At 35.9% G+C, this 13,546-nt stretch overlaps 1 protein-coding gene across 7 annotated transcripts in view; it reads left to right on the forward strand.

Moving 5' to 3' along the window:
• Nucleotides 1-13,546, forward strand: part of ABCC9 (ATP binding cassette subfamily C member 9) — a 131,069-nt gene that overhangs the window by 20,611 nt on the left and 96,912 nt on the right. For all 7 annotated transcript variants that reach the window (XM_058743414.1, XM_058743413.1, XM_058743418.1 and 4 more), the window contains 6 exons: nt 2,878-3,044; nt 4,044-4,286; nt 6,168-6,362; nt 8,212-8,364; nt 8,839-8,994; nt 12,268-12,402. In XM_058743414.1, the coding sequence (XP_058599397.1) occupies nt 2,878-3,044; nt 4,044-4,286; nt 6,168-6,362; nt 8,212-8,364; nt 8,839-8,994; nt 12,268-12,402 (1,049 nt within the window). The remainder of the gene's footprint in view (nt 1-2,877; nt 3,045-4,043; nt 4,287-6,167; nt 6,363-8,211; nt 8,365-8,838; nt 8,995-12,267; nt 12,403-13,546) is intronic.

Raw genomic sequence — 13,546 nt, forward strand, 5'->3', positions numbered from 1 at the left:
TTTTATTATAATTTAGCTATAATACTAATTTCCCTAGCGATTTCTTCTTTAACATGTGGTCAATTACAACTATGTTGTTTAACTTCCAAATATCTGGAGACTTATAGATATCCTATTGTGTGGAAAGACTTGAAGTTTACCTTCATAATCTCTGTCCTTGGTGTTCATACCCTGTATAATTCTCTACCTTTGAGTGTGAGTGGGACCTGTGACTTGCTTCTAGCCAATAGAGTATGGCAAAGATGAAGACATCAAATTAGTTGAGCTTCTGTTGAAAGACTCCAGCCCTAGTCAAGGCCTGGATTGCTGTCTGGTGAGACCCTGAAGCAGAGAACCCACTTGACCCATGCCCAGGCTCTTGACCCATGGAAACTGTGAGAAAATAATTGTGTGTTGGTATAAGCTGCTAACTAAACCTGTCATAATTTGCTTAGCAGCAATAGAAAATCAATATGCTTATTGTCCTTGATTTTTAATTTATTTTTATTGTGATCAGAGAACATATGTTATATGATTTCTGTCATTTTAAGTTTATTTTTTCTTGTTTTCTAAGTATGTAGCCTATGCCAGGACCATGCACTTAACAAGAATGTATATGCTGCAGGTGTTTGGGTGTATTTTTATAATACTAAGTATTATATAGCTTTATAAATATCAAACAGTTCAAAGTGGTTGATAGCTACCAGATCTTCTAAATCTTTATTAGGCATATGTGTATTTTTTTATTGTTGTGTCTCTCTGAAAAATCGACTGACCCTTTGTCATTATTAAAAGTTTTCAAAATTTCTGGTAATACTCTTTGTCTTTTTTTCAAGTGTTTATTTGAATTCCAGTTAGTTAATATACAGTGTAATATTAATTTCAGGTGTACAATTTAGTAATTTAACACTTACATACAACACCCGGTGCTCATCACAAGTGCCCTCCTTAATACCCATCACCTATTTAACCCCTTCCCTGTCCGCTTCCCTTCTAGTAACTATTAGTTTGCTCTCTGTAGTTGAGTCTGTTTCTTGGTTTGCCTCTCTCTCTCTTTCTTTTTCCCTTTGATTGTTTGTTTTGTTTCTTAAATTCTACATATGAGTGAAATCATATGGTATTTGTCTTTCTCTGACTGAGCTATATCACATAGATTAGTACTCTCTAGCTCCATCTATGTTGTTGCAAATGACAAAATTTCATTCTTTTTTGTGGCTAAGTAACATTCCATTGAATATATATACCACATCTTCTTTATCCGTTCATCCACTAGTGGAAACTTGGGCTGTTTCCATAATTTGGTTATTGTAGATAATGCTGCTATAAACATTGGGGTATGTATCCCTTTAGGTTAGTATTTTTTATGATAATACTCTTGGTCTTTAAGTCTACTTTATCTGATATTAATATAGCCACTCAGATTTCTCATGTTTACTGTTTTCATTGTATGTCTTTTTCCATCTACTTACTATCTGTTTGTTTATATTTAATTTTATTTATTTTTTTTTTTCCAACGTTTTTAATTTATTTTTGGGACAGAGAGAGACAGAGCATGAACGGGGGAGGGGCAGAGAGAGAGGGAGACACAGAATCAGAAACAGGCTCCAGGCTCCGAGCCATCGGCCCAGAGCCTGACGCGGGGCTCGAACTCACGGACCGCGAGATCGTGACCTGGCTGAAGTCGGACGCTTAACCGACTGCGCCACCCAGGCGCCCCTGTTTGTTTATATTTAAGATGAATATCTTTAGTTAGCATGTAGTCTTTTTTTTTCTTTCTAAATCTATTCTGGCACTTTTCATTTTATGCTAAAACAAGATAGATGATGAGCTTATATGCCAGTGTTCAATTCTTTTTCTAAGGAAGTTGTGACCACCTTTAAACTTTAATAATTCTGATAAGTGCTGTACAATGGATCGTCTCATATGTGTTTTGGATTTCTTCTTTCTCATCCCATATTTATTTGTACTGACCTTTATTTAAAGTGTGAAGTATACTGAACCTTTTATTTCTAGGAAAGTCTCTGTGCCCATCTCATATTTGCTATAAAAGGCCGGCTGTGGGTATGAGATGGTACAGATGCCTACGTTTCTCATCCCACTACTTAAGGTCTGAGTTTGTTCTGTAGGATCATTGTTCTTCTCTTCTCTTTGTGGAGGCCTGTGGTATTTTAAACCATTTGGGTGAGATGAGTTACTACTTGAATGCTATCTGGAAAGCAGAAACCCCATTATAAAGCTATATGCATTCCATAATAATTCCAGCATAATACCATTAGATTACCTATTGGATAGGTTACACAGATAACGACTTGTGAATTCTTCATATAATATAATTGAGGCTTCATAAGAAAAAAACACAAAAAACAGGACCAGGAGATCAAAGCAATTTTAAAGTCTACAGAATTACACATAAGTTCCGGAGTGTAGGTTATTCCTATTTACATGTCTCTTTCCATCTGTCCATCTATTACATATAATCAGAGTGGAAGCACTAGCATTTTTAAAAAAGTTTTATTTACTTATTTTGAGAGAGAGAGGGAGGGAGAAGGGGAGGGGAAGAGAAAGAGGGAGACAGAATCCCAAGCAGACCCCACACCATCAGCACAGAGCCCGATGTGGGACTCAAACTCACCAACCTTGAGATCATGACCTGAGCTGAAGTTGGACTGACTGGGCCACCCAGGCGTCCAGAAGCACTAGCATTTTAAAGTCATCACCATACCTTTAGTTCAAAACTCCATATATGTTGTTTTCTTAAAAAATAAAATTATGTGGAAATAGAATATTTAAAATTATATTTGTTCTTAAAGAGCATGATATTTATATTGAAATTTCAATGAAGTTTTTTAAAATCAGGGGAAAAATGCATCTTTTTGCTTTTCCTTTTTATTTTTCCAGCCCTATTTCTGTATTGGGTAATGGCCTTTATTACAAAAACCATAAAATTAGTCAAGTACTGGCAGTCTGGTTGGGGAGTATCAGACTTGCGTTTCTGCATCACTGGCATGATGGTCATCTTGAATGGACTCCTGATGGCTGTGGAGATCAATGTAATTCGGGTCAGAGTAAGTATCTAATCATTTTTGTTTAATTACCAGAATTCAAGACTTGAATATTAGAGATTACAGTCAGCCAGAAATCATTTGTATTTAAGAAGACAAACAAATGTGTATCATCTATGTGTATAAAAGTTGAACTAATCACTAAGTTTCAGACCATTGGTATTCCAGAACCCTAGCATATATTTATTCATTTGTAAATATTGATTGAATGATTGTGTGCCAAACATTAATCTCAGTTCATATTATAGATGAAACTGTTTGCATCAGAAAATTACATCATCCATGATGTGTCCCAAGCACACCTATATTAAGCAAACTATTGTATTCCTAGAAATTTCAAAATGAAAAGAAGATAATATGTTTACTCATTCCACTGATGAAGAAACTTCTACAGTGATAACTCTAGCTATATCCAAAGTCGCATAGCCAAGAGTCATGCCTGGTCGGTTATTACAAACCTGTTGTAGTTTGCATCACATAATGCTGTTATGTTGTGTGACATAGTTGTGAATAATTTTTTAATATTCATTTCTACCAGAGCACTTTGAGTTTGCTCTGAATGTCAAGATAGAAGCTGCAAGGAATAGTGGAGTATAGTTAGTGAACATCAGCCAAACGATGAATTATCAAAGAGTGACTCAATAATGGTGTCAACACATTTAAAAAAATCTAAGTAATGTAAAAATCTTTATTTAATTGACCCTATCACAGTATATCATGAAAGACTGATTCTTAGGAATAACTATATTTTAAAGGGATAATCTATAATTTTAGAATTGTCTCTAAGCGGGATTAAATGTGAAATTCTGGTATTTAACTAATTAATCTAGTCACAGTGAAAGGAAAGTATTTCAAAGAATATTTCCAAAGGAATGAAAATGTTTAGTAAAATAAACATTTTTGCCTGTTGAAATGAAAATGTAGAAAAGGTTAAAATTTTATTTTAATATGTGGGAAAAGAATTGGGTTAATTATCATTCTATGGAATTTTTCTTGCCACAGAGATATGTATTCTTCATGAATCCTCAGAAAGTAAAGCCTCCTGAAGACCTCCAAGATCTGGGTGTGAGATTTCTTCAACCGTTTGTGAATTTATTGTCAAAAGCAACATACTGGTGGATGAACACACTTATCATATCTGCTCATAAAAAGCCTATTGATCTGAAGGCAATTGGAAAATTGCCAATAGCAATGAGGGCAGTAACAAATTATGTTTGCCTGAAAGATGCATATGAAGAACAAAAGGTAATTTAGTATCTGTTTTTCATGCCCATAATTGTAGAAAATAGATCTATTAAATATAAAGTCACTAAGCTTAAATATCTATGGTTAAGGAAGAGCAGATTTTCTTCATCTGTCTTTCCCAGTAGTTTTGAGTCATGTGAATTGGGCCAATGAGAATATACCAGAAGGGCCAATGAAATAAAGTTATATTGTGGTAGTTGCCCAGTTCATACCTGAGGAGGGATAGAGGGAACACTGTCTTTTTTCTGAAACCAACTGGAAAGTTAGAATTAAGCTTAATGGTCATGTATATATGATCGTTATTCCCATATAATGTTAATAATTCATGGAATTGTTGTTATGAAGCTTTTCCAAGTATCTTGTCAATAATTTTGTTATATAACAGTAAAATAGATCATATCATTAATAAATAACCACATTTAAGAAACCAAAGTCCTTAAATTAATTATTGACTATATTTGGAGTCTGTATTCCAAACTTGTGAAACTGAATTAAATAAAGTTGTCTACCATTCCTATATGTTTGTCAAAACTGGTCTCTTCTGGTACTTTCTTTGAGCCTTTATAATTACTTTAAACACCTTAAATAGAGTTTTGGATATTTTCAGTTTGTCTTATAATCATTCTATACAGTCATGTACACCATACATGGTGGTAAATGTATTTTATATTGCAGTCATCTATAAATATTATCATAATTGAAATTATTGGTATTCACAACAACATTGGAAAGGAGTAGGGTATGGTGAATCGGTGTGAGTTTTGTCTGTTCTAAATCAAGACAACAAAGCATTTATGGTAAATGATGAAAATGACCTCTGTTTTGTGTCAAAAATGTGTGTTATGAAATTAATATTGCAGGAAATGGTTACTACAAATGAACTTGAGTCATCTCTTTGGTTTCACCTCTGGGAAAAGTATTGCATAATATTTTTTAAACTTCTCTGCTAAAGTAAAGATTAAGAGTATAGCCTAAACATATTTTAAGTGTTCCTAGTACTCTTTATTACAAAGATCAGCTTGAACTTGGTGTGTTAATGTCTTGTATTAATAAACTTTTAAAAATAATTGTATTGTTCGTCTAACAGGGAAATGAATATGAGACACAACTGAATTATCTTCCATTGACTTGGTTTCTTTGCCACAGTGAAAAAACTTTATCTACCTCCTCTCTAAGACTTAATTATGATTATTAAGGTCATAAAATCCTTTCAACAAACAACAACATATGTGTGAAGCCGTGAGTTGGCTTAAGCATATATGCCATTCTTCAATTTTGCATTTCTTTGTTGAATAACTAGGAAACACAAGTCTAACACAACTTTAAAAAGTACTGACTACTATTCATGGAGACAGGAAATACCTGAAAGAGAAACAACTTGAAGTTAGGATGATCTGTTTTGTTTAGCTTGTAGTAAAATATCTGGAGTAAAATATCTTTAGCTTGTAGTAGATCTCTTGTGATCTAATAACTCCAGAAATCTTGACTAATCTTTCAATAATCTTGATCTTAGTATTTTACTATCTTCTTTTCCATACAATGGTATTTGGTAATAGTCATGACAGAAATACATTTTCCAAACCAAAGAGAACTAAAAAATTAATTTGGCCTTAAGAATTTTGGGTTATCCTTTGACAACTAAAAATAAGGCAAAGTCTTTGAAAATGGCCTTTTTACTCCTCATTCTATTCCATACTCAGTGGCTACTGTTTGCATAGAGTGCAAGATATGGGTTATGCATACTATACTAAAGGGACTCCTTAACATTTACTTATAAACTTAACATATCATCAGAAATATCAGAAGGAATTGCCCATAGTTGGTGAGGTTAAATGCCGCTCCAGTCATTTTATCTTTGGTTCATCTGTTTTTTTCTTTCAGAAAAAAGTAGAAGATCATCCAAACCGGACTCCATCTATATGGCTAGCAATGTACAGAGCATTTGGGCGACCAATTCTGCTTAGTAGCACATTCCGTTATCTTGCAGATTTACTGGGTTTTGCTGGACCTCTCTGTATTTCTGGAATAGTTCAGCGTGTGAATGAAACCCAGAATGGGACAAATAACACAACAGGAGTAAGTCTGTGGTGCTTTTGAAGGGGAACATATTATTGGCAGATTTTATTGTAATTGTTACTTTTTATTAATGCAGTTCTATGAACAGTTCTTATAGTCTTATTTACAGAGAATTGAATGCATTTAAAACAAAGAAAACAATTTTCCTTGTAGAGAAAATCATGTATTTATGTATTCATTGAATGGATCTGTTCAACAAAATTATTTCTCAGATTCAGAGCCTACAGGCATTTGATAAGTATCTACTGTGTGCCAGAAGCCATGCTCAGGAATTTCACGTTGATTATTTTCTTTGATCTTTTTAGCAACCCTTAGAAGAATTTTCATGCATGAGTACATGAGGGATGGCTGAGTCATTTTTTTAGAGGCCTGTGACCGATCATGTTAGCAATGCGATTTGTACTATATACATATTTCTTTTCTTATATGATAAACACCATCACCTTGATTCACAATGATAAGGGCAAGTCACATTATGATATTTTTATTAGATATTATGCTAATATTTGGGGGGCTATATGGTATAAGATACTATATATTTGCTGTTGTAAATATAGTCTTTTATTTTCTGTTCTTAAGAAAATCTCATCATGAACTTCCTAGTTTCTTTCTAAGATAAGAATTGATTTCCCTAGTTTCACAGATAGAAAAATCTAGTCTAGATGAATCAATTTTCCTTTTCTATTCTCTCAATCTGATTTCCTGTCCTTTTTTCTTCACCTATTAAAATTTCATGCATTTTTCAAAGCCTACATTAAATGCCATCTCTTCAGTGAAGCTTTTCTGATTGTTCTGGTTGGAATTTGACTCTCGTTCATACTCTCCAACACATTGTTGATTTCACCTTGGCACTTGCTGTAAATGCTATTTATAAGGAAGCATGTTATTTATGGATACGCTTATCTCTCTGGGTGGTAAGCTCTTTAAACAGAATGACTATGAACTGTTCATATCTGTGTTCACAATGTGTAGCCCATTTGCTTGCATATAGTAGTGTTCAGTTATTTTGAAATGAACCAGATATTTTCACCATTGAATGCACTTTTGTGATGTTTTGTCTCTACTAGCCTCATTGCATTCCATAAGTTCCACATAGAATTTTTCTATCATTCCTCTCCCTTACACATATTAATCACACATTTTTCTGAGAAGGAAGAACTTACACATTTGTATGTATCCCCATGAAAGAAAAGGAAGGGACCAGAAGTAGCATTTAATGGATCTAACCCACAACAGTATTGCCCAAACTGACATGATGTCCTTATTTGAGTGTTACCTTTCTCTCACTTCTAACCAAGTTACCACATAGTATGGTTCCAAACAAAAAGCAATCAGTTTTGTATATCCTTATGATGACTTCAGTCATATTCCTACTGAAACAATTTTATAAATTGTGTTTTGTCATTGGAAGTGTCAACATGGGTGAAATCAATAGCCAAATTACATTTATCATTTATCTTGTTAATATAAATTATGTGAATATTAGACTAAGTCAAATAAATTACAGTCTAAATTGACTTTGATCTTCAATTACTACTTCTCAAGACGGAATATATCTTTTCCGAAAATGTACGTACATTTTTAAATCAAAATTTACCTTTTTACTGCAATCAGGCATTTCCAGCAATCTTAATGATCAATTTGGGATTTTATACATTGAACTAGTTTGAATTTGTATCTGTGGACATGATGAAGAAAAACCAAAATTACCTTGGCTCATTCCACTGCTGCATTATAAAGACATTGAGTTTTTATATTTAAGAATTATGTATCGTTTGATAAATGTGATCTGTACACCTGGTATATGAAAAGACCAGTTCTAATTTATGTCTTTTTCTTTTGGGACAAGATTTCAGAAACCCTTTCATCAAAGGAATTTCTTGAAAACGCTTATGTACTAGCAGTTCTTCTTTTCTTGGCCCTTATTCTGCAAAGGACATTTTTGCAGGCTTCCTACTATGTAACCATAGAGACTGGCATTAACCTCCGTGGAGCTCTGCTGGTATGTACAAGCTTTGAATGATCTTTGTTTCTTGAAAATGCCATATGCCATTCAATGACAGGAAGAGTAGGGGCTCTCAGTTTTGTTTCTCTTTCTGTTTGACTTTGACACTACAACTTCAACACTTCTACGAGCTACTTGATAAAAGAAACAGAACTAATTAGTAGACCCACTGAATTTTAAAAAGTTTTGTAGTAATATATTAAGAAAGCTTTTGAAATCTTTCATTTGGTGATCTCTGTTTCAATATGTTTAAAGTCAAATATATGTTTTGATCATATGGCCAGTTAGGTTTGTGTTTAGCTAAAGACTGAAAGTAACAATTCTAAAATGAAAATAGTGGTTGACTGAAGAAGATGTCATTACAGGGATTTTTTTTTCCAAAAATTTTTTTAAAATGTAATATTTTCAATGGAAGTAAATAAACATAATGTTGATTAAGTTTAGAGCTTCAAATACACTCTTTTTTTGCAGGCCATGATATACAATAAAATTCTTAGGCTGTCTACATCTAATTTATCCATGGGTGAGATGACCCTGGGACAGATCAATAACTTGGTTGCCATTGAAACCAATCAACTCATGTGGTTCTTGTTCCTGTGTCCCAATCTATGGGCAATGCCTGTTCAGGTAAATCAATATAAGTAATATTCTCATTTGCAGAGGAAACAAAACAAAAGGAGTATGAAATATTTAGCTCAGTAAAAGGTAACTTTTTGAACTTGCTAATGTTATTATGCTTTTTTTTTGGAGAGAGAGAGAGGGGAGAGGAAGAGAGAGAATCCTAAGCAGGTTCCACACCCACATGGCACCTGACATGGGCCTTATCTCACGACCGTGAGATCATGACCTGAGTTGAAATCAAGAGTCAAATGTTTAGGGGCGCCTGGGTGGCTCGGTTGGTTAAGTGTCCAGCTCCAGCTCAGGTCATTATCTCGCCGTTCATGAGTTTGAGTCCCACATAGGGCTCTGTGCTGACAGCTCAGAGCCTGGAGCCTCCTTTGGACTCTCTCTCTCTCTCTCTCTCTCTCTCTCTGTGTCTCTCTCTCTCTCTCTGCCCCTCCCCCACTCACACTCTGTGTCTCTCTCAAAAATAAACATTAAAAAAATTATTAAAAAGTCAGATGTTTAACTGACTGTCAACCAGGTGCCCCCTATACCCTTTTTGTAGAGAAGAAAACTGAGACTCAGAAATGCTCTGACAGGTTAAGAAAGTGGGGTTTGAAATTCTCCTGCTTAGGTTCAAATGTCTGCTCTACCCTGTTTGCACAAGTGTTTAAATCCTCAAAATATTAGTTTCCTTAGCTTTAAAATTGGAATGATAACTGTATCTGCCTTGTAGAATTGTTGGCAGCATCAAGACTAAATAAGTTAGTATGTGTAGCACATTTAGCACAGTGCCTAGTACTTCATGGACATTTAGTAATTGTTAGTTGTTATCATTGTTGACCAAATCCATGCAAGTCATGGAGCCAAGTCTTGACCCCTTTTATTTTGACAGACTCTCTTATAGCATTTCTAAAATAAAACAGTTGTAATCCATCCCATTGTTTCAATAGCTGATGTATTATACAATGCCAAATTTTATAAGGTGGTAGGAACACTAACAAGCTGGAGGGCTATTTAGCTATTTTTTTAATGGAAAATAGTATTTTAGGAAAGATGCATTTTCCCCCTAATTGGGTCAAAATAGCAAAAGATATGTTTTTAGCTCTTTCCTCTGTGTGATGGTGAATATGTTTACCTTGAGTTTTGCATCCTGTAGATGGAGCTTAAACTGTAGGTCTTATTTTTTTAAGTTTATTTATTTTGAAAGAGAGAGAGCAGGGGAGGGGCAGAGAGAGAGGGAGAGAGAGAGAATCCGAAGCAGGCTCTGTGTTGTCAGTGCCGAGTTCAATGCAGGGCTAAAAATCACAAACCATGAGATCATGACCTGGGCCAAAATCAAGAATCAGATGCTTAACCAACTGAGCCACCCAGGTGCCCCAACTGTAGATCTTATTTGATCCAGTCACTTATGTCCCTGTGTACCGTGTTTATTAAAATGCATTCAATAATAAAGAAGATATGCTAGTTTTTAAATGTATTGTTTGCCTTTTTAGTTTTATCTTTAAAAAATTGTTTTTTGTAAATGCTTATTTATTTTTGAGAGAGAACAAGCATGAGCAGGGGAGGGGCAGGGAGAGGGAGACAGAGGATCCAAAACAGGCTCTGCACTGTGAGCACAGAGCCCCACGTGGGGCTCAAACCCATGAACCCTGAGATCATGACCTGAACTGAAATCAAGAGTTGGCCACTAAAGTGACTGAGCCACACAAGCGCCCCACCTTTTTAGTTCTAAATGGAAATTCAAGTCAAACAAAAGTGTGTATCAAATCAAAAGTGTGCAGTGCTTGACACAAAGTAGGATATAAAATCTGCTCGGTCTCATTTTATCAAAATGTACTTATATACAAGTCAAGTAAGTAGCCTCCTACGTGGTACAATTTAAAGGCTGCCTCTGAATGATTGCATCATGAGTGACGTTAAGGAAACTTTCATTTTGATTGGACTTCATAAAAAGCCTAATTGGTTGGGCAGTAAATATGTGCGCTTGCCTCCAAACGGCCACTATTAAGCTGTTACCATTGGCATACACTCAAAAGTTAAATGCTTTAACTGCATGAATATAGTTCATTAGTTGACATTTTTAGCCATGATAATCTGAGCTATTGTGGGGGAAAAGCAAGGAGAGAAGATTGCAGGGTCAAATCCTAAATTTTAAAGGAAGAAGAAGAAGAAAGTAGCAAACCTGAGAGGGTAGGCTTATGTGGGTCAGCCCTGGCTTTTCAGAAATATTTTTTTTTAATTTTTTTAAAGTTTACTTATTTATTTTTAGAGAGACAGAGACAGTGCATGCAGGGGAGGGGCAGGGAGAGAAGGAGAGAGAGAATCCCAAGCAGACTCTGCACTGCCAGCTCAGAGCCCAATGTGGGGCTCAAACCCACGAAACCCTGAGATCATGACCTTAGCTGAAACCAAGAGTCTGTCGCTTACGCAACTGAGCCACCCAGGCGCCCAAGGGAAATAAATTTTAAAAGGGAAGTGAGGTATGATGGGGTGCCACCTTTAGCTTCTCCACAGTTTTACTTGAGCCTAGGTTTCATGTCATCAAGTGACTTCTGGGATCATTGAGGATGTGAAGAGTTCAGATTATTCCTTTAGTCTGCAAACAACCATCCAGTACTCACATTATGATGTCACCTCCTGCTTTCCATCCTTCTCACCTGGAAAAGTTGGTACAATTCCATGAAAACATGGAATATCAAAGTTACGGTGGGTGGTAACATTTTCAAGAAACATTTCATGTCCTTTTAAAAATGTGAAGACTAGGGGCGCCTGGGTGGCGCAGTCGGTTAAGCGTCCGACTTCAGCCAGGTCACGATCTCGCGGTCCGTGAGTTCGAGCCCCGCGTCAGGCTCTGGGCTGATGGCTCGGAGCCTGGAGCCTGTTTCCGATTCTGTGTCTCCCTCTCTCTCTGCCCCTCCCCCGTTCATGCTATGTCTCTCTCTGTCCCAAAAAAAAAAAAAAAAACGTTGAAAAAAAAAAAATAAAATAAAAATGTGAAGACTGCCTTCAAAGGTCAGAAGCATCACAGGACCAGTCTGTAGCTTCATGCAGCAAATTGGTTTGACACCGGTTGCACAGAACATCATCCTAACAACAAATTCTGACTCCTTAGCTTTCCCCAAATAAATCATAGTAAAACCTAGCTGTTATAGTTGAGTTGACTTCCACGTAGATGTATTAGTTAATTAATTAAGAATTAAGCAATCCTATGCTTTCACCAAAATGTATTGCCTTTCATGCTGCAGTGGCCATGCCCCTGTTCATTTTCCCTTTTCCATATGTTTTCCTTTCTAGATCATAATGGGAGTGATTCTGCTCTATAATTTACTTGGATCAAGCGCATTGGTTGGGGCAGCTGTCATTGTGCTTCTGGCACCCATTCAGTACTTCATCGCAACAAAATTGGCAGAGGCTCAGAAGAGCACTCTTGTAAGTTAACATCTTTTGGAAACTTTACTAGGAAAATCTAGTAAGCTGTCTCATTTTCAAAATAATAGGAAATTAATACATGCCACTCAGAATAATTTGGAAATTATTATGTTTCATTTCAATTCTTAGGCAGCAAATGTGTATTACATTTTTATTTTAAGTATTTATGTTTAAAACACTTTTCTTTTAAATGTTTATATTTATTTGAGAGAGAGAGAGAGGGAGAGCATGAGTGGGGGAGGGGAATAGAGAGACAGGGAGACAGAATCTGAAGCAAGCTCCGTACTGTCAGTGCAAAGCCAGGGGCAGGGCTCAAACCCACGAACCATGAGATCATGAACTGAGCCAAAGTCAGACACTTACCCAGCTGAGCCACCCCGGTTCCCCGCAAGTGCACTTTTTAAAAGTGGATTTGAAATGTATGACTTGATGATCTTAAACTCAAAATGCCAGAATCACAATTCCTGATGGTTTTAAGTGCCATGAGGTGATGAGGCTTTGAACTTCTTCTAGATCATTGGTCTAGAGAATGTATCTACATCCATTTTGAACCCCCTGCATGTTAATTATTGACATGGGAGAATTGGATCAAAGAATAAATAAAGCATCAGGTTTATTGCTTCTGAAGTGAAATATCCCTAGAATTGAAGCAAACCACGTGATGATCTACAGAGTTACACTAACGTATTTCAGGCAGCTGCTCTGGCCGAGTATGCTCATGGTCAACTTGGCAAGCAAGAAAAAGCCCAATTATTGACCCCTTCTGGCTTCAGTTTTCCATGAAATCATTTCATTTGAGCAAGAATTGGCTTCTTTTAAAGAAATATTTGTAAATAATAAAATTGATGACAGCATGTTCAGAAGTAAAGTTTGATTAAATATGAGCAAGGCTGCCTGTAAATCAGGCGTAAAATATAGGGATGCTGCCACTGATGGAATTGTTGCCCAAGTTGGTTTCTACTGTGACAAGCAAGTTGCATGTCATGCAGGTGGTTTTCATCACTGTTTTTCTGCTGCTTCTGGTGACGTTACTCATTATTTCCGTCTGAGCCATCTACCCGTCTTTACTTTAGGACATGAATACAGAGAGGTGAGGAAGAGGAGCACAAAGTGAAGACAGCACTCTCCTCAAACATCCGTCTTT

The sequence above is a fragment of the Neofelis nebulosa genome, chromosome 8 (genome assembly GCF_028018385.1).
Source record: "Neofelis nebulosa isolate mNeoNeb1 chromosome 8, mNeoNeb1.pri, whole genome shotgun sequence".
NCBI lineage: Eukaryota > Metazoa > Chordata > Mammalia > Carnivora > Felidae > Neofelis > Neofelis nebulosa.